We start from the raw sequence: 26,034 nt of genomic DNA, 5'->3' as shown, positions 1-26,034 counted from the left end.
TGTAAATTGTGTAATTATGTATTGTTTGTGATATTTTGGGAGTGTGTTGGCTTTGTAGGAGTATAGGGTGTAAAGTTATTTTATTATTTCTTTAAAGAATTTTTTTAGGTGCGAGTTGTTGGGTTTGTAGGAGTATAAGTTGGGAAGCTAAGTAATAATTATCAATTAATTTAAAAAAAATTGTTACATATTTAATTAATATGCAAAGTGTTTAATAATTATATTTTGTGTTGTGTTTGTAGGGGAATAGGGTGGGAAGTTATTCAATAATAACTAATTATTCATGATTTTATTTAACACTTAATAGGTTGTGTTATCTTTTTTATTTTGATTATTTTTTTAATGTGTGTTGCTATGTTTGTGTGTGTATATATATATACATAGATATAATATTTATATTAATAGTTTTATATTTTCGGTCAATTAATAAAGTTGTTAAAATATGTTGTGTTTGAAGTGATCTACGTTTTCTACTATTGCACAGACTGGAGCGGGAATAGTAAATCTTACCTCTCCAGAGTCCAAAACGTTGCCTACTGTTGCACAGACTGGAGTGGGAATAGTAAACTTTACCCCTCTGGAGTCCAATGTTTTTCCTATTGTTCAAAGACTGGAATGGGAATAGTAAATGTTACCCCTCTAGAGTGAAACACCTTCCCTACTGTGGTACAGACTGGAGTGGGAATAGTGAATTATACCCCTCCAGTGTCCAATGCTTTCCCTACTGTTGCACACAGTGGATTAGGAATAGTAAATTTTACCACTCAGGTGTCTAATGCTTTACCTGCTGTTGCAACAGTAGAGTGATAATAGTACATTTAACATACCGGAGACAAACAATTTCCCTAGTGTTGCACAGACTGCAATGGAAATAGTATGTCTAGTGTTCTACAGAGTTTATTACATTTGTATTATTGTTTAAATATATGTAATATTTGTTTTTTAAATTGTATATTATCAGTATATAGATGTGTATAATTTTGTATTTCTCCAGATAGTCCAAGCTTAACATCGGAGGCAAAAGAGCTGTATAAGGGACACATTATAACCTGAACTTTGTCACAATGACTGTATGTCTTTGCATACTCTGAGTTGATTGAATGACATACTAAAATTAGAGAAGGTATGTCTTTCATGCCACAGGGGCAGGGAAGTCTCTGTAAAGAGTTTTAAAATCGCAGTGTCCCTCAGATGAATTTATGTGCAGAAATGCAAATTTGGAAAGGTATAGGAATCAATGACTGTACATTACAATAAATTGAACATAAACAGGGAAAATAACTACTTAGACTCACCAGAAATCAGATGAACTGCTTATTGGACAAGTGCCGATCATAGGAAATGTCAAATATGACCTTTGACTTGGAATTGATTGGACCAGTACTTTACTGTAATCATTTTAATACACAGGTCTCTTTATTTATAGAATAATTGACTATGAATCTACACACGCATATATGAGAGAGATATGTTTTTACCAACAGTAAGTTATACTGATTTATTCTTGGGTCTTTCTCTGTGCTTGCAAAGAATAATGGAAAATGTCACCTATACAGACTGGGCATACAGATATTTTATTCACATATTCTCCTCTTTTGGAGCTTTCTTATAAAATGACAGATGCACTGACATATTGGGTTTGAAATCTAAAATGTACTTGTTATAGGAAGACACAATGTTACCCACAATGCACATATGTACTAGTCAATTTATTATAACATCTCTATGTACTATCATTTGTATACCCTAAACTGGCTGATTTTTATTGTTGATGGTTAACCTCCAAGAGTTTAATAAGATGATAAACGTAATAGGGACACTCATGTAGACTCCTCCCATTGCACGAATTGTATTGACTGATATTTTTTGATTCCTTTGAATTTTAGAATTTCTGTTTTTTAATATTGGCAAAGCATACCATGGAATCCCTTCTCCATTTTGGACTGTTTTATCTACGACACATCAATTACATATATTATATGAAGATTTGTAAAGTATGACATAAGGGGTCTAACTGACGTACAAATCTCTCCATTATAGACTATGTTTAACCTCTGTTATAACATGTTACAAGATGGCAGACAGGTGGCCGGTTCAGACAGGCCATCATTGATGTTTATTTATTTTACTAGCTTTATATTGCACTTGATTGGTGTAAACCTTGCATGTTATCAAGGCTGCGGGACACCCGAAACACGTAATGTGAAGATGGAATAAATTGATTTCTGACAGCATCTGTACCTTGTCCTGAGAGTGTGTCATATGATATTTGTGATATAAATATATATATGTGCTTTTTATATAAGTAAATTAAAAAAACAAAAAAATAAAATACTGTAAAAATATATATATTTAATATTAGTAGTTTGTGACAGCTCTTTAGATGCAAACAAGTTTTTATGTAGGTTTACATAAGTATATATTTATAACATTAAATGTTACTTAAATGCATGTAATATACATTATATTATAGTTATATATTAAAATGTTTAAGTATTACTATTTTAAACTGTATTTATTGATAAACCATATTTTGGTCTTATTTTTAACACTATTAGTGTGCACGATATTTTCAACTCAATACTTTTGAACTCAAGTATATAAAAACGATATTTGTGTTGTCGATTTTTGACACAATATTTGTGTGCTCCATATTATGTCACTGAGCCAGTTATTCTAACTTAGGAAGATATATAAATCTAGCAAGAACTTTGTGTCACAGTTATTGATCAGTGCTCCAGTGACATGTTACTTAAGATGTCTCTTTGTACTGTATAGAAAAACTACAGCCTTTTGTCTTTAATCCAAGAAGCGACAAGGGAGACAGTGGAGTCCTGTGCCTGTTTTCGCTCGCAGCCTATCTATGCCTCTCTTCTCCCATTATATTTCATGTTCTAGTATATGTGGTCACTAATAGGGACGGTGACAGATGAAAACATTGCTTCCGCTGGATTTTTCACATGGTGTTAGAGCAAAGCCTGACAGATCCCCGCATATGATTGTATGAAAAATCCTACAGCAGACGTAGTTAGTCCGTAAACCCAATTAGGAATTCGCTCAACCCATCACTCAGCAGAGCCATCATAAAACACACATGCAATGATACTTTGACGTGAATGTCAAAACCATGAAAAATGCACCTCCAACTTTGAAGCTAAACAAATCGCGGAAAAACGCTAAACAAATGCTAAAGCCACACCATGAAAGAAATTGTACAAATATGCCTTTAGATTTAGATTTGTGAATTCAATTCCGAACATCAGCATTAAAATTGCAGTTAACATGTGACAGTTTCTGATTGTAGACTATCTGTAAAACACAAGACTCTCTACTCCAGTATCCTTGAACTTTATTGTGGGCTTGAAGCTCAGTGAGGGCACTACCATGGCATGCAGTAATGCTCATAGCCAAAATTTACCAACAGGGCCCCACTTTCATGTTCTTAGAACAGGAATTCCTTCCATAGGAAGGAGCACATCAGACATTTTCAGACATGTGAAAAACAGATCACTGATAGAAGTAAACAGATCACTGTTAAAAGCAGACATTCCCCTGACAATTAAAAAGTTTCCTGGACATGCACACTAATTTGTTTCCTTAAATGTTATGGAATATTGGCACTCTTCTTTTCTCGAGCGAGTTCTGGATGTTTCAGAAGAGGAACTTGGTGATATGGCAACTCCTTCACTTCATTTGGGTGCCAGTGTGGAAAAGTAGAGCTCACGGTTGCTCCTTAACTTTTCTTCTGGCGTCTCTGTGTCTCTTTCGGCATGCCTGAGGGAAAAATAAATATATAGAGGCTTTAAACACACATAATCAGTGTCTTCAAAGCGATCAATCTTGAAGCACATCGGATGAGCTGTATGAACTAGCACCATTCTGCACTATTTACTACTTCTGCAGCCTTAGACAGACAAAGATGGAGGACTGAACACCTTTCACGACAAAATCTTATACACCATCTCTATTTATTTGTTTACCTTTTACTGCATTTTGTGCATGAAACGGAAAGGACGTGTTGGGATAAGCCTGTCTCAAAGTGCTAAGAATGGAAGTTAGAAACATCTAAAGTGTGATTGCCTGTATAATGTACGTATATTTCAATGTGATCAATTTTAAGAGGCTGCAGAATGGGAATTCCTACCCAAGTGACAAACTGCATTTACAGATGTAATGCCTAGACTCACTGAAGAATACATTCCCTTTATGAAAGCATCAAGAATCCTATAATCCCTATTTGGAGGATTGGTGGGAAAGGAATTTAGATTAACCTTACTTATTGAAGCTTGAAATCAGGCACTCTGGTATAGGATGGCTGGTCAGAAAGACTGAATAACAGGGAACCGGTCTATGTTACCTAGTCACAGGTCGACTGATTGGAGGGATGAACATTTCTTGGACCATGTAGGCAGAAGGACATCTGTAAAGGAATCATTTAATGGCAATAATGGGCCAAACAAAGCTTCCCTGTTGCCCTCCAAACCACCACTGGAAACAAAGCACTTTCCTCTATCGGTGGCCTAAATAGAGAGATTAGCTCTGTTCAAGGATGTGTGTGTAGGCACTGGCATTTTTCAAGTCTAAGAATAAGTCATCATCAGATGGGGGCAGACTAGTTGGAGACCCCTGCAGCTATGTGGAGCCCAAAGGTGCACCAGAGAAAGCCAAAACTGTGTCAAAAATGTGCAGTCTGGCCTCTTTAAAGGTAGCTACTTGCTTCGGGATCGACAACAGCATGGGACAAACAGGGGGTACCGGGACTACTTGCAGCATCAGTTCACATTCAGGAGACATGGAGAAGTGCAATCTTTATCGAGTGCAATGTTTTTTATGAAAACCTTGCACTTTCTTGCTGGACTTCGAGTGTGGAGAGGGTGTCAAGTTCCAATTAGTCTTCTTATGCTTAGGCTTACAAGTTGACTTTGAATTACCAGAAGACTTTGAGTGGGAATCACACTTTTTCCAGGAGTGTCCTCGAGACTCAGACCAGGAACTGGAACGGCAGCGGCACCTATGCTTCCATTGTAACCTCTTCTTATGTACAGCAACATAGAGATTAGTTTCCATTCCCAAATCGCCTTAGGGTGAATTAAGGCACACTTGTCAAACGACTTCGAGTCATCGCCTTAGCCAAAGCAGCAGGTGCATTAGTTTTGAAGGATCGTGACAAACATCTGCTTTCTGCCGTCCCGGGGACGGCAACCGTGTCATCAGTGGGTACATTGCTCCGCAGCACACTGGAAATGTTTTTCAAATCACAGGAAGACTAACAAAGTTGCGAGCGGAGTTTTGGGTCTGCTCCAAAGGATGTGGAAAAAGAAAGAAGAGATATCAGTGCAAAGGGGTGGCGCTTACATGCAACCCTGTTTGTCACTTCCGGGGAAGTATGGAGTCTCTACAGAGCCTTATTGCACTACCTAGCGGAGGGTGGGAGCTTTGCTGGAAGAATTCTTTGGGTCTAGTATGGACCTTTAGGATATTTTAATGGTGAGGAATATGCAGTTAGAAGTATCCATCAGAATAAAACATTGGACGCCCCACAGGAGTTGGAGCCAGCATTGTGGAAGGCAAGCCCAGCCATATTCAGATCCAGGTGCTACTCCTCCCACCCATCTATGTGTAGATGTGTCTATTCAGCCCTGTGCTGACTCACCCTGTCTCCTGGAGTCTCCCCCAGCCCCTGTCACTCACAAACCAGACAGACAATACACAAGCTAGCAAAGGCAGGCTGGATGGTTAGGTAAAAAAATACCTAGTTTCTAAAAGTGGTATCTTAAAAAAACACAGAAAGTTAAAAACAACTTCACTAAAAGATATATTTTTTCATTCTGAGTTCATGCATACTAAACTCGAATTTCTACCATGTTCCCTGAGTCAGTTAGGATTATAGGATGTTATAATCAAACTGCCCACTCTGGCCTATGGAGAACAGGTAGCCTTGCTATAGTGAAAAACGAAATAGGCTGTAATTTACTATCAGGACATGCCACACACACCAAGGCATGTCCTACCTTTCACATATAATGCACCCTGCAAATGGGGGTATCTTGGGCCTACCTTAGGGGCAACTCGCATGTAGAAAAGGGAAGGTTTAGGGACTTGCAAGTGTGTGCACTTGCCAAGTCGACATGGCAGCCCCAGGCTGCGCACAGGCTCTGCAATGGCAGGCCAAAGTTACATTTATGGGGCTGTTTGCGTGGGTGGAACAATCCAGTGCTGCAGCGCACCAACAGCATTTGATTTATAGGTCCTGGCACACGCAGTGCACTTTGCTAGGGACTAACACATAAATCAAATAAGCCAATCATGGAAATACCAATCCATAACAGTTTACACAGAGAGCATTTGTACTTTTAGCACTGATTAGCAGTGGTAAAGTGCCCAGAGTCCTAAAACCAACACACACAGGTCAGAGAAAAATAAGAGGAAAAAGCAAAAGGTTTGGGGAAAACCCTGCAAAAAGGGCCATTTTTAACAACCTGAATAGTATAACAGAACAAAAATACATTAAGCACTACATAACTCAGAGGTAATTCCCTGGGACGAACCAGAGAAGACTAATCAGTAAACAAAAGTGCTAATTTTGAAGCCAACGGAAGTGAATGAGGGGATGGTGCTCTTAATCAAGTGGGAATTTCAATGCGTGATTGTACATTATTTACATTACATTTAATTGCATGTTTCAGACACACAAGGCCAACAGAAAAGGAGACTTTTACAAAATCATTTCTTCAATGCCTTGATATTTTGTGGACGAAAAGAAACTGAGAATAGGAATATTTGTATCTTTTTATTAGACCCGGGAGTCATTTTATTTACACTGGAGTATTTTCAGTAATTCTGTGTTACTCAACGCTCACTTCTGTAATTAAGGGTAATTTGAGAGCAAAAATCCGACCTCAACAACACGTTTCTGCTATTTTTGCAATTTTGGATGTGAGGGTCCATTTTGCTCTAAGAAACTAGAACTAAATATATCAGTGTAAATTAGAGGTAAATTATTTTATCAAGCACGTATGTATCCTCAGATTTGAGGGTACATCTATGCTCTAATAAAAAAGATACATTCAGAACGTATAGTTTCTTACATGTAGGTGTAGATTGAAGAATCTTCTGCATTCACATGCTGTGCATTATTCCACCATCTAGTGGTTGGGTCCATAATTCTCAACTATTTTCTAGTCCTACTTCAGTTTTTAAATTTTTGTTATGCATCAATGGACCCCCATTTGGTGGATCCTGTGACGTCGTACTCCTTCCTCTGGAAGCTCCCACCTTTTTTTCATCATCTTCGTGCTCTTTTCTTGGTTTCTTGTTCTCTCCTTCCATCTTCTTGGTGGAGGTGGGTCAGTCGCTTGTGAATCCAGATAATTCTTCAAGCTGCAAACCTACAGGTAAGAAACTATATGTTTTGCAGCGTAAATCTTTTCTGGATTCACATGCTGAGCATAGATTTTGTAGTGGTTTGTTAGTTTTGTGGTGGTTGGGTTGAAGATGAGCTTTGATCTGTAAACAGATGTTGTAAGGCCTTTTGTCCCAAGGGAGTTTTCTTATTCATTTGAATGTCTATCCAGTAGTGTATTGTGAACGTGTTTACAGTTGACCATGTTGCTGCCAAGCATATGTCCTGTAAGGGTGTATTTCCTAGAAAGGCAATTGCTGCTCTTTTCTTTCTTGCGGACTGTGCTTTTGGTGTTGAGATTAATTTCTCTCCTGCACTTGTGTGGCACTTTTGAATGGTTTGTGCATTCCATTTTGTGATGCCCTTAGTTACTGGTTTGCCCAGATAATTATTTACAAATGAATCAAATAGTTGCTTTGTTTTCCTGTTTGTTTTTGTCTTTTCAGTGTGGTACATTCTGGCATGTCTTGCGTCCAAGCTTGTATAACGTTCTCTCTGCATGTCTTTGGTTTTTGGGAAAAACTAGGAATTTGTATTGTCTGGTTGATGTGGAAGTGTGAAATGACCTTGCTAAAGAACTGTGGGTTAGTTCTCAGGACAATCCAGTCTTTGTGTACTTGAAAGTATGGTCCTTCAAGTGTGAGTGCTTGTAAATCGCTCACCCTGCACAGAAATGTTATGGCCACCAGAAATGGTGTCTTAAGTGTGAGCGTTTGTAATGTAGTGTTGTGTAATGGTTTCAAGGGGTATCTTTTTTAATTATGTGAGAACCACATTTAAATTCCATGCGGTTGCTGGTACCCTTCTTGGTTGTACAATCCTTTTAGCTCCTTCCAAAAATCGTTTTACGACTGGGGCAGTGAAGAAGCTTCTTCCATTGTGACCCCTTGCGTACGCAGCTATTGCTGCTAAGTGTACCTTTAGCGATGCATATGTTAGCTTGCAGTCAATGAGGTGTATTAGATATTTTAATACTGTTGAATACTTTGAATTCCTTCCCAATACCCCCTTTTTAATACACCATAGAGAGTATATATATATTTTTTATTATTGGCTTTTTATCATCTGGTTAGTACATTAATCAGATAAAGTTTCACATAACGTATGTAAAATTATCAGTCTTTTCAATTACAAACACCTCAGTACATCATACAGGCATCTTCGTGCAGGATAGATTTGCAATGAACGTATCGTCAGGGAGTAGGCAAAGTCCATCAAATAATTTCCTTTCTCATACAGTGTCTCTGGTTGTAGTATATACGTAAAACAGTGTCATCAGAGAAAAGTTACACAGCAATCCATCACTCCCCTCCCCCTCCCTCCCTCCCTCCCCCCCGATCTCCCATCCTATGTCATATTATACAATAATGCATTGACTTTCCGATTTCATGGTCTTTCTGCGTCAGACAGTGCTGGTGGAGGGTCACATGGATTCCCCCAGTATTCATTCCATTTCCCCCATATTCTTGACCATTTTTTGGGACATCCCCTATGAATATTGGCCGCTCTTTCAGCCACCATCGCTGCGTCCATGCCGTTTTCCCATTGTGTTCGTGTGGGTACTATCCCCGAGCCCCAGTTTTTGGCAATATTCCGCTTTGCGAGTGCCAATCCGAGCATTGCCCAAGTTTGTAATCCCCGATTGAGGTCTGTAGGTTTCAAAATATTTAATAAGCAGCACCTGGGCTCTGGCAGAACTTCCACCTCACTCGCTTCAGATACGTTATTCAGCACGTGCTCCCAATAGGTTTGCATTTTGGGACAGTCCCATATTATATGGAAGTACGTGCCTGTGAGCCCGCATCCTCTAAGGCATCCAGGATCTGATGTGTGACCTAATCTGTGTAATAGGGTGCGAGAATAATATATGCGGTGCAGTATCTTGAGTTGCACTAATTTTAACCGGGACGGGATTGCTGCCTCTCTAGCCGATGCCAGCGCCTCCATCCAGTCTGAGCCGTCTATATCCCCTAATTCTACCTCCCACTTGCTACGGAGTACTACCGTGGGGTCCGGAAGATTATTCACCAGTTTACGGTATGTTTGCGATATCGCTTTCTTTTCTAAGTGGTCGGTGAGAAGTCTATCTTCAAGGAGGGATGAGTCAGCTAGTTCCGTCCCTGGTGGGATAGCACTTTGTAGAGCGTGTCTGATTTGGGTGTAACGGTATCGCTCAGTTTCCGCCATTCCGTACGTCTCCTGTAGAGCTGTAAAGGTAGTGACCTCTCCCCGAATCCAAAGGTCTCCTATTTTGGTAATGCCAATGAGGTCCCATTGCCTAAATTCCTTAGAGTTAGCTAGGGTGCCGAGGCGACGCGAGACCCAGAGCGGGGTAGCTAATGTGAGCACTCCCTCCCATCCCAAATCCCTCTGTGCCGTGTGCCAAATTTTTACCGTGTGGGCCGTAGGGCCTGTGAGTGTGTGGCGGCGTTTGTTAGTGTAGAGGGCCTTCATCAGATGATCCGGTGGTAGGATATGTCTGTCGAGTCTATATGCTGGGTCATGCTGTGAAGTATGTAGCCATTGGTTAATAATCATTAGTTGTGCAGCCCAATAGTACAGTTTAACACTCGGGAGGGCTATTCCTCCGTCATACCAGCTACTGATCAGTTTGGAGTGTGCTATACGGGCCGGCTTTCCGTCCCAAAGCAGTGAGGAGAGTTTAGCGTCAATCGATTTAAAATAGGAAACAGGGACCGGGAATGGGGTGTTTTGTAGCGCATAAAGGAACCTGGGGAGTGCAAGCATTTTGAAGAGCGCTGCCCTTCCCAATAGTGTTAGTGGGAGGGATCGCCAATGTGCCACATCTGATTTGAGCCTCTGTAGTGGTTTCAGTAAATTTTCCTCCATAAAAATCGAATCTTGTGGGGTGACAGAGTCCCAAGTATTTAAATCCTCTGGTTACTATTTGTAGCGAGCGTGCAGTCAGGGGGCAGTGTAGGCGGTGGGCCAAGTAGTGGATATAGAAGTGATTGTGTCCAGTTTATGGTGTAACCTGATACAGCACCTTACTCCTGGAGGACGTCCATTAGTGCCTCCAAGGAGGCGGTTGGGGACATTAAGTATATCAGCACGTCGCCTGCGTAAAGCGAGACTCGGTCTTCCCATCCCGCCTCCCATGTTATCCCACAAATCAGTGGTTCCGTGCGAACTATCATCGCCAGCGGTTCCAGTATGAGCGCAATCAGAAGCGGGGATAACCGACATCCCGGTCTTGTTCCGCGTCCTAGCGTGATTTCACGTGATATATGGCCATTGGCTACCACTTGGGCTTGGGGTGCTGTATAGAGTAGCCTTACCCATCAACAGAATTTGGGTCAAAATCTCATCTTTCTAAGCACCGCAAACAGAAATGGCCACTCAACCAGATCAAACACCATTGTGGTGTCCAAGGATAGAATGGCTGCATCTTCCTGCAGTAGAGGAGTACGGTGCAGAACCCCAGTAAGTTGCCTCAAGTTAAGGGAGGTATTTCGCCCGGGCATGAAGCCCGATTGGTCCGTGTGGACCAATGTTGTGAGATGTGGCTGTAATCGGAGTGCCAATAGTTTTGCCAATATTTTTGCGTCCGAGTTCATTAGTGAGATCGGGCGATAGGAGGACGTTAGGTCCGGAGGTTTCCCGGTTTTATGAATGGCGACAATGGTACCTAGTCTCTGATCTCTGGTCAGTGTGCCTTGCGTTAAACATTCATTCTACATGGGGAGTAAATGGGGGGGTGATCTGCCGTGTTACTTTTTTGTATAGTTCCACCGGCAGTCCATTTGGTCCCATCGCCTTTCCGGTGTGTAATGCTGTTAGCGCTTTCTCTAATTCTTCCGTCGTTAAATCTTCCTCGAGTGTTTGTGTATCTTCCGGTGATAGCGTGATTAGAGGTATGTCATGTAAGAATTGCAGATCATCTTTTTCTGTCGCGGTGCCCTGTGGAGTGTACACCCTTTCATAGTAGGTGGCTAGTTCTTTGACTAAAACCTGGGGATTGGTTGTGCGTGTGCCGTCCGCTAGTGTTAATTGGGCTATCCATCTATTTGTTCTCTCCTTCCGCCATAGCCAAGCGAGCATTTTCCTTGTTTTGTCTCCTACTTAGTAGATCCTATGTAATGTGTCTGTGTGCCTCGTTTTCGCCATGTCCTCTGCATATGCCCATTATTCGCGAGTTGCTAGTGCGAGGGTTTTCGTGGTATTATCAGTGGGATCTAGGGCGTGTGCTGCCTCCGCTTTCTGGATTGCCGTTTCTAGTGAGTCAAGGTTCTCCCTGTGTTCCTTTCTATGCCTGGTAATTGTTGAGATGGCCTGTCCTCTAATCACCGTTTTGTATGCCTCCCAGAGGATCGATAGTGATTCTACTGTTGATAAATTTCCCCCGAAATAGTGTGAGGTGGAGGTTGTTAATGCTTTCGCTATCTTGTGGTTTTTTAGATACCCCGGATATACTGGGTAAATCTTCTGCCGTCTAGTGAGTTGTGTGGTGTAGGTGAGTTGAATTGGGGAGTGATCTGAAATCCCTCTTGATAGAAGTTCTATGGGTGTTATTCTTTCTGGAGGTATAGCCAGTGTCAATACATAGTCTATGCGAGAGAGGCTGTTATGTGCGCCCGAGTGAAATGTGTAGTGGCGGTCAGTAGGGTGTTTAAGTCTCCATACGTCTGTCAGTCCTATTGCTTCCAGAAAGTCCTGAAATATTTGGCTGAGTCTAGTTGTCTCAGGGGGAGTGGGGGGGGGGGGAGGGAGGGGGAGGGATGGCGGTCGCATTTAGTACTGCATTAATATCCCCACCTATGATCAATTCTCCTTCCGGGAGATCGAGCAATAGCTTATCCAGGTCCTGGAAGGCCCCTTGGTGGAGTGTTGGGGGGATATACACAGAGATTATGTTTTAGTTTCTACCCTCCCATTGGCAGGTGATCGCAATGAAGCGTCCTTGGTCGTCAGCCCATGTGCTTTTAAGTATTAGTGGAGAACTTTTGTGTATCAGGATGCCAACCCCACGTGATCCTGAGGAGAACTCTGCATGTGTAGCCATTTTGAAACCCCAGCGGTTTAGTGCCTTACTGGTCGTACCTGTTAAATGGGTTTCTTGGAGCAATACCACAGTGGGGGCTTTCCGCTTTAGGTAGTGCAGAACCAGCCCCCTTTTAATTTTATGCCCCAGTCCATTTACATTCCAAGAGATGATTGTCAGTGGGGGAGAGATCAATTGTTGCGACTGGGGATCATGTCCCGGTATTCCATGGTCTGTCATAGTATGTCACTAGTGAGTCCAACCGTACTACTATATTCCGTATCTGGGATGAGTCAGAGGATCTGTCTGCATCCGAAGCATGTGTCCTATCGCCTAATAATCGTCTAGTAAGGTTAGTGCATTGCCATGTAAAAAATAGTGGGTGTCTAGGGAGAGCATGTGTCTCTCGGTTCGCCATGCCTGATTGTGTAGAGGTGTACCATAGGTTAAGCCATACATAAACATGAAAAGTTTGTAAAACCAATAACATGTAACTGAAACAAAGAAAACTCATAACGTTCGGAACCCATACCCCCAACCCTCCCTCCCTGCCCGGCAAATCAAGAACCTTCCACCTCCCCAACTGAGCAGAGTGCTTACTTCCCCAACTTGAGTACATTGTTCGTGGGGGTGAGACTTCTGTGTCCATTTTTGAGCCCCCTCCCTCTGTAACTGTTCATGCAGTGCTGCGGAGACCAGTATGCCCTACCTGGAGAGTCTTTGTCTTCTGATTCGGCATCTCACCTCGGCTTGAGCTGTGGGGCCCGTGGGCCGTTCACCTCCCTGCCCCGGTGATCTTTTGTCCTATCTTGGGCCTCGTCCAGGAGTGTAGACCTATAATCAGTGTGTGGCACTTTTGGCGCCTCGCTGCAGGGCACTGGTCACAATAAGTATTGTGCGATGGTTCATCACTGCCCGGTCTCGTCGTCCACCGATACACTTCTTCCTCCGTTGTGCCGTTGTGTGTCTCGGTTCCTGGCTTCTCTGACCGATCTCCAGCCTTATTATGAATGAATGAATGAATAAATGAATAATGATTTATTAAAGCGCAACTTTGCTCGTGGGCATCAAAGCGCTGCAGATGGTGCTGGCTGTATGAGGGGAGAGGGCGTGCGCTGGCTATAGGTAGGGCTCCCTGAAGAGCCAGGTCTTTAATGCCTTCCGGAAGAGAGAATGGGAGGTTTGTCCCTTAAGCTCAGCTGGAAGTATGTTCCAGATCCTGGGGGCAAGGGAGGAAAAGGCCCTCCCGTCCCATCTGGCTTTGGTGACTCGTGGCACAGAAAGAAGATTTTTAGATGCTGAGCGAAGTGCCCTGCCGGGGGTATAGAGGGAGACAAGGGATCTAATGTCTTCGGCCCCGGATCCATGCAGGGCCCGGTGGGTGACACACAAGACCTTAAACTCTATCCTGGCCTGTATGTGGTGTAAATGCAGATCCCTCCTAATGGAGGAGCCTGATGAGAATCTCGGGGCGTCAGCAACAAACCTGGCTGGTGCATTTTGCACCGTTTGAAGACGTTGAACTAGTTGTTTGTTGATTCCTAGATATAGTGCATTGCAGTAGTCTAACCTTGAGGATATGAGAGCCACGGGGACCTGTTTTCGGGCCTCGATTGAGAGATAGTGTACAATTTTGCTCAAGATTCTTTACGACCCTGCAGCAAGTTGAGGTAGTCCTGCTGATTTGTTTGTCGAAGGAGAGCTTGGTGTCAAAAATTACACCCAGATTGCGGGCAGACTGAGGGCGTGTGGCAAGCTCCAAGAGCAGAGGGCCACCACTTCATCGACCAGATCTCATGCTTGCCTCCGAAGATAAGGACCTCCGTTTTCTCCCCATTTAGTTTAAGGAAGTTCCTTATCATCCAGCCCGCAACTGCTTCCATACAGTTCCTAAAGTTTCGGGCTGTTATGTCGTTGGTAAAGACCCCACCCATTATATATGATCTGCTCCACCACGCCATCTCCTCTTGTACCTTTCACATGACAACCCCATATCTTCTTAACTCCCTGTTGCTGGGGACCATTGGTTTTGTACCCATTTCTGTATCACACGTATGTGTAGTCTCACACATGGGATCAGTGGGATGCATGATGCCATCTTCCCTAGTATTTTCCCCACTGTCAGAGCTTGCTGCTTCTGGTATTGGGCTGTTTCCAACAGTAATGACTATATATTTTTTTATTTCCACGGGGGTACACCGTCCCTTGGATTAAGTTGGTTCTTGCTCCAAGAAACATTTTTTCCTGCTCTAGAATCGGTGATGACATCTTTGTTTACTGAGAATCCCAAAGTTAATAAGGCCTTCATGACTTGCTGAATGTGTTCCTTGCACTTCTTATGTGAATTTGATCTTACTAGCCAGTCGTCTAGATAAGGATAGGTAAGTATAGATATTTATGCCCTGTCTTATTGGGTGTGCTGCTACAACTGCTAGACACTTTGTAAATACTCTTGGGGAAGACTCTATCCCGAATGCCAGAACTTTGAACTGGTAGTGCGTTTTGATCACCACAAATCTGAGGTCATTTTTATGTTTTACATTCATTGGGATGTGTAAGTATGTGTCTTTTCAGTCTATAGTTGCCATATATTTCCCCATTTGCATTTGGGGAATGAGGTTAAGGACTGGGCGTAGAGATCCGTTCACATTTGGTATTAGGAACTGTGCAGAGTAATTTCCTTGGTTTATTTTTGCCTTTGGCACTGCTTGTATTGCTTTCTTCTCCAGAATTTCCTCTACCTCCTAGACAAGACAATTTGTTTCTTTTTTTGGTCCCCTTGTTGGAAGCATCTTGTCTAAATTTATGCAGCATCCATATTGAATTACGTTCAGGATCCATTTGCCTCATGTTAACTTCCTCCACTCCTGAATGAAGTATTTTATTCTGCCTCACACTGGTATTGTGTTCAAGAGGTCGTGATCTCCTCTCCTGTCTCTCACTGTTATTTGTGAGAGGCTGTGAACACTTGAGAAGTAACTTGGTGAGGGTTGTGCCTTCCTTTATGGGGCTGTTCCGTGCCTAGTGTTCTTCCATGAGAGAACTATTGTTCTTAAAGATGGTACTGCCATCTCTGCTGGGCTGTAGGGGTTTGGTTACCTCTTTGAAACTGCCTCTTCCCATAGGCCTTTGCGATAGCACGGTTTCCCTTCCCATACCTCATCGAAACTGTAATGCTCCTTTCAATTTTGCTGTTTCGCTTTTCTTTTTGAGCTGGTTCAAGGAGTCATCAACCGTGCTCTGAAACAACTGCTAGCCGTTAAAAGGGGTATTTAGTATGTTTTGCCTGCACATCCGACTAGAAACCTGAAATTCGCAACCATGAGTGACGGCATAGAGTGATAGCCATCATCATCTGTTGGCTGGAGGTGTCTGCAACGCCCAATGCCTATTCGTGACATGAGTTGCCAATGTTTTTGCCAGGTGTGCAGCTCTCTTCTTGTACAGCTAAGGCAGGTATCTCATCAGTTCTGCCATCTCTTACCAATGCTGGTATGCATGACGATTTAGGAGGGCCTTTGAATTTGCCATGCACAACTGGTTTGCAGCACTGCGCTCATATTTTCGACCCATGAGATCTCTCCTCTTGCTCTTCTTGTCTGGAGGTGGGCCTGATGTAGATGGGATGTTGGCCCTCTTTCGTCCTATCGAGGTGATCGAATCAGCTGGTCCACTTCCCGCAGTCTCCTTTACTGATTCAGTTGTCGCAGCTGTGGCAGTTATTAAAGTGTACCAGACTGTCTTGCCTATCCAAAGCCAGGATCGACACTGCTCTGTGGCATCAGCTGTGAGCCTGAAGTGGAGGCAGCTGTGACAACTGCATTTCTGAACCTGTGCCAGTATGCTTGCTGCTGCCCCAAAGACGGATGCTGTATAGCTGTGGTATCCCATCCAGAATATACCCACCGTCCTGCATGAATGGCTAGGCCAGCACTGAATGGACTGCACTGCTCTGAACAACTAGGCTGTCACATCAAGGCACTCGTTTCTTGGATAAAACATCGCCTGGACCTGTGACTCGATTGGACTTTAGCCACCTTTCCCTATGAAGTGCATTCAAGCTGTTAATTCACTGCTGGGATCCTGTGCCTGGTGAAGAGGATTGTGATATCTCCACAACGCAGAGAGGCTTCAGAGTGACTATCAGTGTGACTCATAAGCCAAAACATAAGGCCCCTCTTCTGCAAAGAACTGTTGGAGCCCAGAAGTTGGCCAATATCCGAAGCCAGTCATTGCTAGTAGGAAGCTGACTCTGTATATACTATAGCAAAGTAAGCTATACTGTGCACAGAGCCCAGTGGCTCCCCAAAGGCTTACAGAGGTAAACCTAGATAATACCTTGCTCTCTATTTGTTTTAGTGTGGTCGAGCAGTAAGGCCTTATCAGACGGTATTCTTAAGCCTTTATTGTACACACTAAGGCAAGAAATGTCACACACTGAAAGACTGAACTCAGACCAATTGTTTGTATCAAAAATATTTATTTGTTGTATTTTATTTTTAGAACCAAGCCAGGCTTGGTGCAGGTAAGAAAAATAGTACTTTCCTGGTATAATACAGTTGAATGCAGTTGCTTTGTTACAGGTAGGTCAAATGTTCAGAAACAATTGAAATTACTTTTCAGTTGCTTTGCAATTACTTTGTGATTACTTTTTCTACTTAGCTTGATATGCCTAGATATCACACTGGGACATTTCCTGGATAAAAGGGAAGTAAGCCGGTTTTGGTAAAAATACAGTTTCTTAGTTGTTCATATAATTTCCAACTCCACACTTGGAACTTTTTTCAAAGTAAAGTAAAGCAGTCAATGCAATCCTATGCGATGAAATTTAGTTATCGTTTTAAAGGTAAGTTCTTGGTTGAGGGATTTGTGTTTCTGGGGTTAGAACCAAGGTTTCACCAGGGTCAAGCATGCACTCAAAGAGCACCCTCAGTGGCACTAGGGCGGCCGGGTGCAGAGTGATGAGGCACAATGTTATCCAAAGGGGGCCTCTGTTTGGTGGCTGCTCATTGGCACGCTACTTGGATGTGGGAGCAAAACTCCTAGGGTTTAGCTCTGGGCAAAGGGGGATCCAAGACAGCACACAAGGTGCACCCGGCGCGGCACAGGCGTGGCCGGGAGCAGGATGCTGGATCGATGTCGGGAGCCCTGACGGGTTCAATGGGAAGCTCCAGTAAGAACAAGCACTGAAGGCTCGGGCACAAAGATCTTCTGGAGGTGACCACTGGTTGGAGAGGTAAGTTGGGATGTCGAAGGATGCTGGTACACCGTCGTTTGGGCCACCCAAGGCCGTGGGGTGTCGGGTGCGGGGTGTCTTTTGCAGACAGGTTTTCCTTACCGGCTGCGGTCTGGGGGGGATCTTCTAGATAGGGGTTGCAGGCATCGTTGGGAGACTTGAGGTAGGTCAGGGATCACCAGATCCCAGGTTAGGAACGCCAGGTAGACCTTCTCAAGGTGTTGGGCCATTCAAACTCAGGCTGTGGGCGTCAATTTCAGAGTGGTGCAGCTTTATGGATTTGGCCGGTGCCAGAGTCTGTTGGTGAGCAAATCCGGTGCTCACGGGAGACAACGTGTTGTTAGGGAAGGCAGGGCAGGTCCTCCGGGTACTGGGGGGGTGCTGGTTGCAGGACACCGGGATTCCACTGGAGCAGGTCGAGGTCAGGACAGGCCGGTAGGGCTGGGGCCAAGTTAGTTGGTGTCCTCCTCTTTTCCCTGGCTCTTCGGTCCTCCTTATTCTTTTTTCTTGTCTGAGGCAGCAAGGTTCGGGTTGCCCCAAAATACAACATTTAGCGGAGTTTCAGGTAGGTAAAGGCTGGGACCAATGGGTACATTCCTTGAGGTGGGTACACCCCTATTATGCCACCCTCCAGTGGGAGGGGGGCATACGCCACACTCTGGTTGGCTTAGTCCCCCCATCTTCAAGATGGTGGGGACAGAGTTGTGCTTCAACTCACCTCCCCCACGTGAGGGGCGTCTTTGGCAATGGTGGGCACACCTCTCCTCCTATCTTGGTTTTCCACTGACTCTCCTGCCCAAAGTGGTGGTCAGAACGAGTAGGGGTCAGGTGCTGGGAGCTGCAAATGGCTAGGTCAGCTCAGAAAAACAGCAAGCCTTTGAAGCTTCCCCTTCGTGGACCCTGCTGATCCCGGGGGAGGAAGCTTGACACCTCTGCGAGGTGGCAGCTGGTGATCAGCATGTAAGGCAGGACAGTAGAGTCAGGTGGATTTCAGGGGGCATCGCTAAGATATCCTCTGAGTGCATTTTGCATTAAATCCCACACTGGCATCAGTGTGGGTTTAATGTGCTGAGAAGTTTGATATCAAACTTCCCAGTTTTCAGTAAAGCCATCATGGTGTTGTGGAGTTCGTAATAACAAAGTCCCAGAACATATATCTTTATGGCTTTACTGCACTTACAATGCCTAAGAATGGACTTAGACACTGTGGGGGTACATGGCTCATGAACCTGACCCTCACCAGTGGCATAGTGCACCAAGGGGGAGACTTCCCAGGTGCCCCCATCCACAGTCATGAGGAAGACCTCGCCATAAGTGATTAAACCGCCTACATCTATCCGGGGGTCAAAACTTTGATTTTGTAATTGTTATTTGCCAGTTTTGATCAACATCGATTGTTCACTGTGACTAGTGTTGTTTCAATCATGGCTCAACATTTTTTATCCTTGTAATTTTGTGGCTTAACTCACTCAAATGCACAATACCTTTCTTCCCCTAGTCTCTTTTTCTCCCCTTTGGGGCACTTGTCATTTGCTCTGTTTGATTTATCCGCAGAGTCATACGCATTTTTCATGTGCAATGTGATTAAATAACATTGTACTAAACACTTTCAAATGTATCATTAATTTTATGTTTAATGTGTTTCGAACTGTGTGTTGTGTTAAGAATTGCCCTGCTGGGACCGATTCTATATTGTACTATTTGATACCCAGGTCCCAGTGGCTTGTTTGGGTTTACCCTTTCATTGTAACCAGGAGAACTATTCAGCAGACTATTCAGCAGACTATTGCTAACAAGGCCTTCATTGAATTTGGTTAGGGAAGCTCCTTCCCCATCCTCTTTCACTTCAGTATCTGGGTCTCTACCCATCAGCCACAGAAATGCATGCGATACACTTCCACTGTCAGAGGAACCTGCCCTCCACCTCCATCTGGTGCCTTACTAAAACAGAACCAGACAAAATGAATCCCAATAGCCCAAGTACTCTGACTCATACCACACACATCAACACAAAGGAGGGACTGGGGGGGCGGGAGGGGGTTCAAGTTTACAGAGGTCCAACGTACATGCCCAAGCAAGGCTGTGCAAGAAGAGTACGGAGTTCCTCTAGGATGGGGTTTAGGGAAGAAGGAAGCAGGTAGAGACAAGTGAGTCACTGAAGACCACTGTTGTGTGTGTACAGGAGAGGGAGTTCTCCTTGTAGGAACCAGGCCTCTCACACATCCAGCAAGCTAGGTGTTGTGCTTCATCATTTGAGCCTGCCGCTCATCAGGTCGGCGCTGCAATACCTGACGGGCACCCGAAACCGGGCTCTTTATCGGGGTGTACACACACAACAGTGGTCTTCAGTGACTCACTGGTCTCTACCAGCTTCCTTCTTCCCTAAACCCCATCCTAGAGGAACTCCGTACTCTTCTTGTACTCATACCACACACACACACAGCCCTAATTAATTGCACACACATCCACTCAACATGTACATGGCGTAAGATAGTTGAAGTTATTGGGTTTCACATAACGGCGGAACTTTATACATGAGTATTCCGTAAACTGCACTCTCTTTAACTAAGAGATAAAAGTCTGGTCATGCCAAAGATTCACAAACCAGAGTATGCTGCCACTACTGCTTTATGCGTTTCAGCCCAGGAATGGTCGGTAATCCCATGCCCCTTATGAGGTCATGCTTAGTGTGCCTGTCCTGGCCACAAAACAGATTTGGGTACTCACAACACCAGAAACAGATCTAGGCCTCTGGGCGCACGTTATGAGAGTGTGACACTTGGTCCAAACAAAAAGCCAGTATACCAGTTTGACAACCAGGCAAGGGGTACATGTAAGAGACATTCCTTTTCCAACAGAGAACATTCTACATGGTGGTCGCAAGTTCATCTTTTGCAACAAGCCATGGGCCAGAACCCCACATTTCTGGATAAAATGGTCAGATAGGCATTCAGGCCCTTGGTATCTTAATTTAATCTTTGAGATACCTATTGCCTCCTTGATCTTTATGAGCTTGCCCAATGACTATGTTTGAGGAGTTGGTTTCTGACAACCCAGGCAGTCTACAAAGATATTTATTTTTCCCTCACTCCTCTCTTCTTCCCCAGACAGAACTTGGTAGAAGGACCACAGCAACTGAGATTTGATATCTTCACTCCTACTGTCTGCCATCTGGATCTTTCAGTTACTAGATACTGGAGTGAGCTCCTTCAGGAATTTCTAAGCTAACTAATAAACTGCAAATATTTTTACCAGCTATGTTTCAACTCTCCTTGAAATAGAGTAAAGACCATTATGATTTATTCATTTACAAAGTCCTAGTTTGATCTCTGAGTGCTATAACCTTTCTCCCTAACTTGTGGAAAAGTGAGCACTTTTGTGTGTTTGATCTTATACCCTAAACGGCTAAAGGTATGCCCAGATGAGGGGGCCCTTGCTTGCTGTGCCACAGAATTCACGTTTAACTGATAAGGCCTAATAATGCAACAATCAGTTTGGGGCTGTGTGTGGTCCCTTCTGGAGGAGGCCTTTCCTGGAACTTCTGGATGGGCTGGTGCCATGAGGAGCAAGGTCAGTATTGATTTCCATAAGGCATGCCTCTGTCTAGAGTTCAGTAGTGGGCAAAAACACAATGAGCTAAAGGATACCCGAGTGATTTCCAATGAAACATTCTTCCCATCTCCTTGTGTCTTTGAGTGCAAGATTGTTACGATTATAGTTAACTGTTTCTTCCAAGCATACGGTTTCTATAATTTCTTCCTTCTCCTTGAAAAAGTGGGCTCCAGTGAGGATTTGAGAAGCAAGTTCTCCGTAACTGGCAGGTACTGTCCTGGCTTATAGGTGGGTCCTCCGGTCTGTTCTTGACTGAATGTAGCAGGTCTTGGGGAATATGAGTGAGTGTCTTCCCCTTATGGTCCTCGTGGAGTGCCTTGGAATAAAGTGTTATTACAGTTCAAAACAGTCCCAATAATATATTGGTGTGCTTAGGGATTTATGTTCAGTTACTCTAGAGCAAGCATCTTCGTTGACATTTGGGTCTGAGACTCTAGGCCATCCACTTCATTGCCTATTTCCATGAAATGTTCCTGAAGCTCCTTTAAACAGAAATGCCATTACCGTTCCATTTTATCTCCAGCAGGTAAGCTCCTCGTGGGTTTATGGTACATGGTGATGTGGTACACTTATCAGAGGACTTTTAGCAAAGTATTAATGTGATTGGTAGAATCTTTCTTCGTCTGCTAAGGAGACATCATTTCCCATACAGAGAGCTTCCTTTTCCGTTCATGGTCACCATAACGAGCAAAGAACAACTAGCAATTTCAGATCACCTGCCTCGAACCTTAACAGCAGTCTGGGTCTAGGTGTGGATCAACAATTGTATGTCAAAGTGGTCAGTGGTTGCCCCACCTATATGTTGTATGGCACTGTTACAATTATGTTTAGTTGACAATGGTGCTTAGTTTACAGTGAAGTGGACCAGTGTGCACTGTCTTAAAGAGCAGAGCACGGAAGTGTTGAGAGCACAAGATACTGGGACATTCCCGCCACCATTCCCGCCAATCTAGCTATGCCCCTGTAGACGGTAGATGGCTTGACCCACTGTGTACGCATTTCTGGTAGGCTTCACAACTGGCTCAGCCTCGAGTAGGTAAGCACACTGGCACAAGAACTGGGCCTCTACTATATGCTTTCATTGTGGGTGGATGACTCAAGCTACTCGGACCTCAGTGTTCCATGGTCATCAATTATTGTTCGTCTCTCAGGCAAAATCTGGCACGCTACAGTTCTTTTGAGACTCTCCATCAGAAATGTCCCAGAGGACATCTGCTTAACAGATGTTTCTCTGCTTTTCAGGGGATACTTCTGTGTCCTCCTGAGCAGTGGACTTAATGTTAGGGGTCCACCTCTTTGCTAAAATCAGGTGCTAACGTTTCCCATGCCCAGACCATGCAGCAGCAATGGAGCTGGTCTTTGTGGGGAAGCTCACTGACAATTGTTGACAGTAGTGGACATTCTTAACATTAGACTTCGCAAGACTGCCCTTTTCCTTTGGTGCTCTGGAGAAAAATATTGTGCTCTTCTCTCTCACAGCATATCATTTTGCGTGTTCACTTTGTTCGGACATTCAGTGTGACATGGAAGCACTTAGGCATTTAACCTAGCTGCATGCTGCAATAGCCCCGCTTACTGCATTAGAATGTGCTCCTCTTCTCCGCCACAAAAAAAGTCAGCGCTGCTCTTCCTTCCACCCTCAACAGACTTCATTCTGGCCTCACCAACAACCATAAATACTAGGTAAATACCTCCATTGGCTGCCTCATGCCTCTAAGATATAGTAGGGACACATCTCCATGGCATCTCAGGGAGACCCACCCCTGAGTCCCAATCCTAGGAGTGGGGAAAACCTATAGTGGGTGCCCCACCGCACAAAATAGAGGACCCATTCTTTTTCCCCTAAGTCCCAAAGCCCCACTTCATCCCTGCTGCACAAGGTAAAAGCATGTAGTCATCAGGTAGTGCAGGACCAAGACTGGAGCTCGCAGGCAGCCTTACTCTTGAGCGATGCAGAGGGTCCTCTTACTCTGGGCACCCTGAAGGTCTTTCCGCAGTAGTGGGGAACTGGTGGCTCAAAGCCCGAGCCCCATTCATAGATGGTTGGCACTGGGTGTCCTCCTGAGGTGTTTCTAGTCAGCGATTTTCTCTGACACCCAGACTGCAGCACTTCTCTTGATACTCACTGGGCCCAGGGATCATCTTTTATCTTACTCACTTGAGAGGCACTAGCCCACTCGTCTAAAATGGAGGCAGTGGTTTACATTTGTGCAGTATGCTCCTCTGGGACAGAAACCAAAGATGAATTCTCTTTCAGAACCAGATCAGCACTATTAACACTTGCAATGGAGGTTAGCCCAACATCAGTCTTAGGTCGCTTGGGTAGTGTAAGCATGCTGTATAAGCCTGGACTGAAGACGGGCAATAAGAACTCATAGTTCACGCCATGTCCTGTCAGTCACGCCACTCTGAGTGACTTTAGTGGATAATGTCAATCAAGTCAATCAATATATCAAAGCATCTTACAACACTAGCCCGGGGTTCACATTAAACATTTAAAAACATACTATATACACACATCAAATGCCCTAAGAAACAGAAATCTAAACTTAGAAGCAATAAACACCATTAAAAAAAAATAAAAAAATAAAATTACTCTCTGTAATGAGAAAAAATAAACTGTAAGGTGTGACAACTACACAGATGAAGAATCTATGAATTTAAGTATGCCTACCTCAAGTAATATTGTACGCCTTTCTTCCCAGGCTTCAAGGTCTTCATCGAGAGGAGATGACCGCCAGAACATTGTAGGGCCCTCTATACAAAGACAGATTGAGACTAATATTAGGATTATTCGAAATTAAAATGGTTTGTTTGCTTACACTTGACTGATTTGTTTTAAACCATAATTTGGTAGCACATATGAAAAATTAGAAACCGGTTGTATGCTGGAGGGAGGTTTTTTGGCAGAGGTAGCATTGGATACAGCTAGTATGTTTATCATTATTTATACAGACTACATATTTTCATATATGAATATTGTGTACTTGGACCTGCATTTAATTTCAAGGTGAATGTGTGAGTGCAGTTATGTGGAGCTTAGGGTAAAATGCTCCAGAATCAGTGTGATTTGAATTAATGTGATGAAGTCACAGATGGTATGTTGGAAAAGTTTTAATCCAACAGAAAGCAGTTAGTAAGGAGGAGCTGAAAGAATAAACTGATGTAGAGAACAACAACCAGGGATTGAGCCTGAAGACTGGAGGAGCAATGTAGTTTCTTCAAGGACGTACCAGGGTAGAGTTTCACGGAAGTAAATCTAATTGGGAACTTCCCTTTGGTATGTAATGTGAAGTGTCCCATGTGTATGGAATCCTGGCCCAGATAAAGAAAATCAACCCTTTTACAATGTGCAGCTGAAAGGTGATAGATGGACTTGGTACCCTAGAATAAAGATGGACCACCAGGATCCTTGATGATTTTATCCTCTCCTAATGCCGACCAGTGCTGAGCCTGGTTTGCAATGTTTGGGTTACTTCAATCTCACGTCTTCATAACTTTTCCTTCACAAAAGGTAGCCAAGGCAAACTGGTACACTTTCCCCCCATGGTAGAGATTCTACAGTACCCAGGCATTGTAGATTATCCTGGAGGGAAGAAAGAAAATAGCCAAAATATTGCAACCTTCATTATGTGGTTGCTGAATTTTCCCATTTGTTTGTGGTTTCTACCTCTTTGTAGGCTATGGGAGAAACAAGCATGAAATCCACGATGCAAGCTGAAAGGTAATCAAAATTCTGAATTCATTAAAGGGTAATTTGAGCCGATTGCAAATGGATTTCACAGAGCAACTAATTGTTAAAATGAAACATATACATATATTTCTTTTTTTTGGCCCGACTGTGGATTTACAAAAGTAATATACGATTATGTCGGTCATACTATTCTAGTCGCAGGAATATACATGTTTGTTGGTTGTCCAAAAGCATGCTGTACCCAGAGCCAAAAACTAACTAAGCTGCAGCTCATTCTGATTTTTTTCATTCTGTATCAACCTTGCATCAGTCCCTATGGTAAAATCTAATGGATGAAAAATGGGTATGTAGAAAACCTATGCATTTTTCAAATGTGTCCAAAATAATGAGTTTTGGTGTAGTGGATATTTGTAGAACTCTAAATTTGGAGTTATCCACTCTGTAATGTGATTTAGAGAGTATTGTGCCAAAAATGGAAAAACTTTATCAAACTTTGCCTAAAATCATAAATGTTTTGCACATATCTGTGAGAGAAACTTTCTGCAATCTTTGGAAGTCACAAAATTCCTACCACCTAGAATTCCTACACTTCTCCAAATAATAAGATTACCTCACATGCCTTGTTGGGCCTATCGCCGGCGGCTGGAAAAAATTAGTCAATTTGGTCTTCACAAAGACAAAGGTTTGGTCTGTTCTTGTCTCAAGTAATCGGCTCAGCCCCACTCGAGTCGGGTTCCCTTTTTTATAAGTGTGTGGAAACGCTGGGTTGCCAGGGTGGCTTCTTTCACCCTTCCGGGTTTTCAGTAGGTGGATCCCTACTTTGGGCTCCCCCTCTTGCAGTGATCCCCAAGCAAGAATCGACAAGGGAGAGATACCTTTTGGAAGGGAACATAGTCCCTTTGCAAACATAAGTTCGCCCGGTTTAATCAGTGCTCGGACGGCAGAGATGGCATGGGCTGGTTTCAGTTTCGATATGTTACGTCAGTGCACTGCTTGTCAAACAGTACAATAAAAAAAAAGAATAATGTTGGGGAGGGAGGGAAGCTCTTGCTTCTGTCCCGGGGTTATTTTAAAAAAGAAAACCCTTC

General features: G+C 43.5%; 1 protein-coding gene across 1 annotated transcript in view; it reads right to left on the bottom strand.

Moving 5' to 3' along the window:
• Positions 1 to 3,206: 3,206 nt before the first annotated feature.
• Positions 3,207 to 26,034, bottom strand: part of NOL8 (nucleolar protein 8) — a 205,636-nt gene continuing 182,808 nt past the window's right edge. Inside the window, exons 16-17 of the mRNA XM_078661396.1 lie at positions 23,927 to 24,009; positions 3,207 to 3,774 (exon numbers count right to left, since the gene is read on the bottom strand). Coding sequence (XP_078517522.1) covers positions 3,721 to 3,774; positions 23,927 to 24,009 — 137 coding nt within the window. The 3' untranslated portion in view covers positions 3,207 to 3,720. The remainder of the gene's footprint in view (positions 3,775 to 23,926; positions 24,010 to 26,034) is intronic.

The sequence above is a fragment of the Lissotriton helveticus genome, chromosome 9 (assembly GCF_964261635.1).
Source record: "Lissotriton helveticus chromosome 9, aLisHel1.1, whole genome shotgun sequence".
NCBI lineage: Eukaryota > Metazoa > Chordata > Amphibia > Caudata > Salamandridae > Lissotriton > Lissotriton helveticus.
The sequence above is the reverse complement of the archived record's forward strand: the minus strand, read 5'-3'. Positions and strand labels throughout refer to the sequence as shown.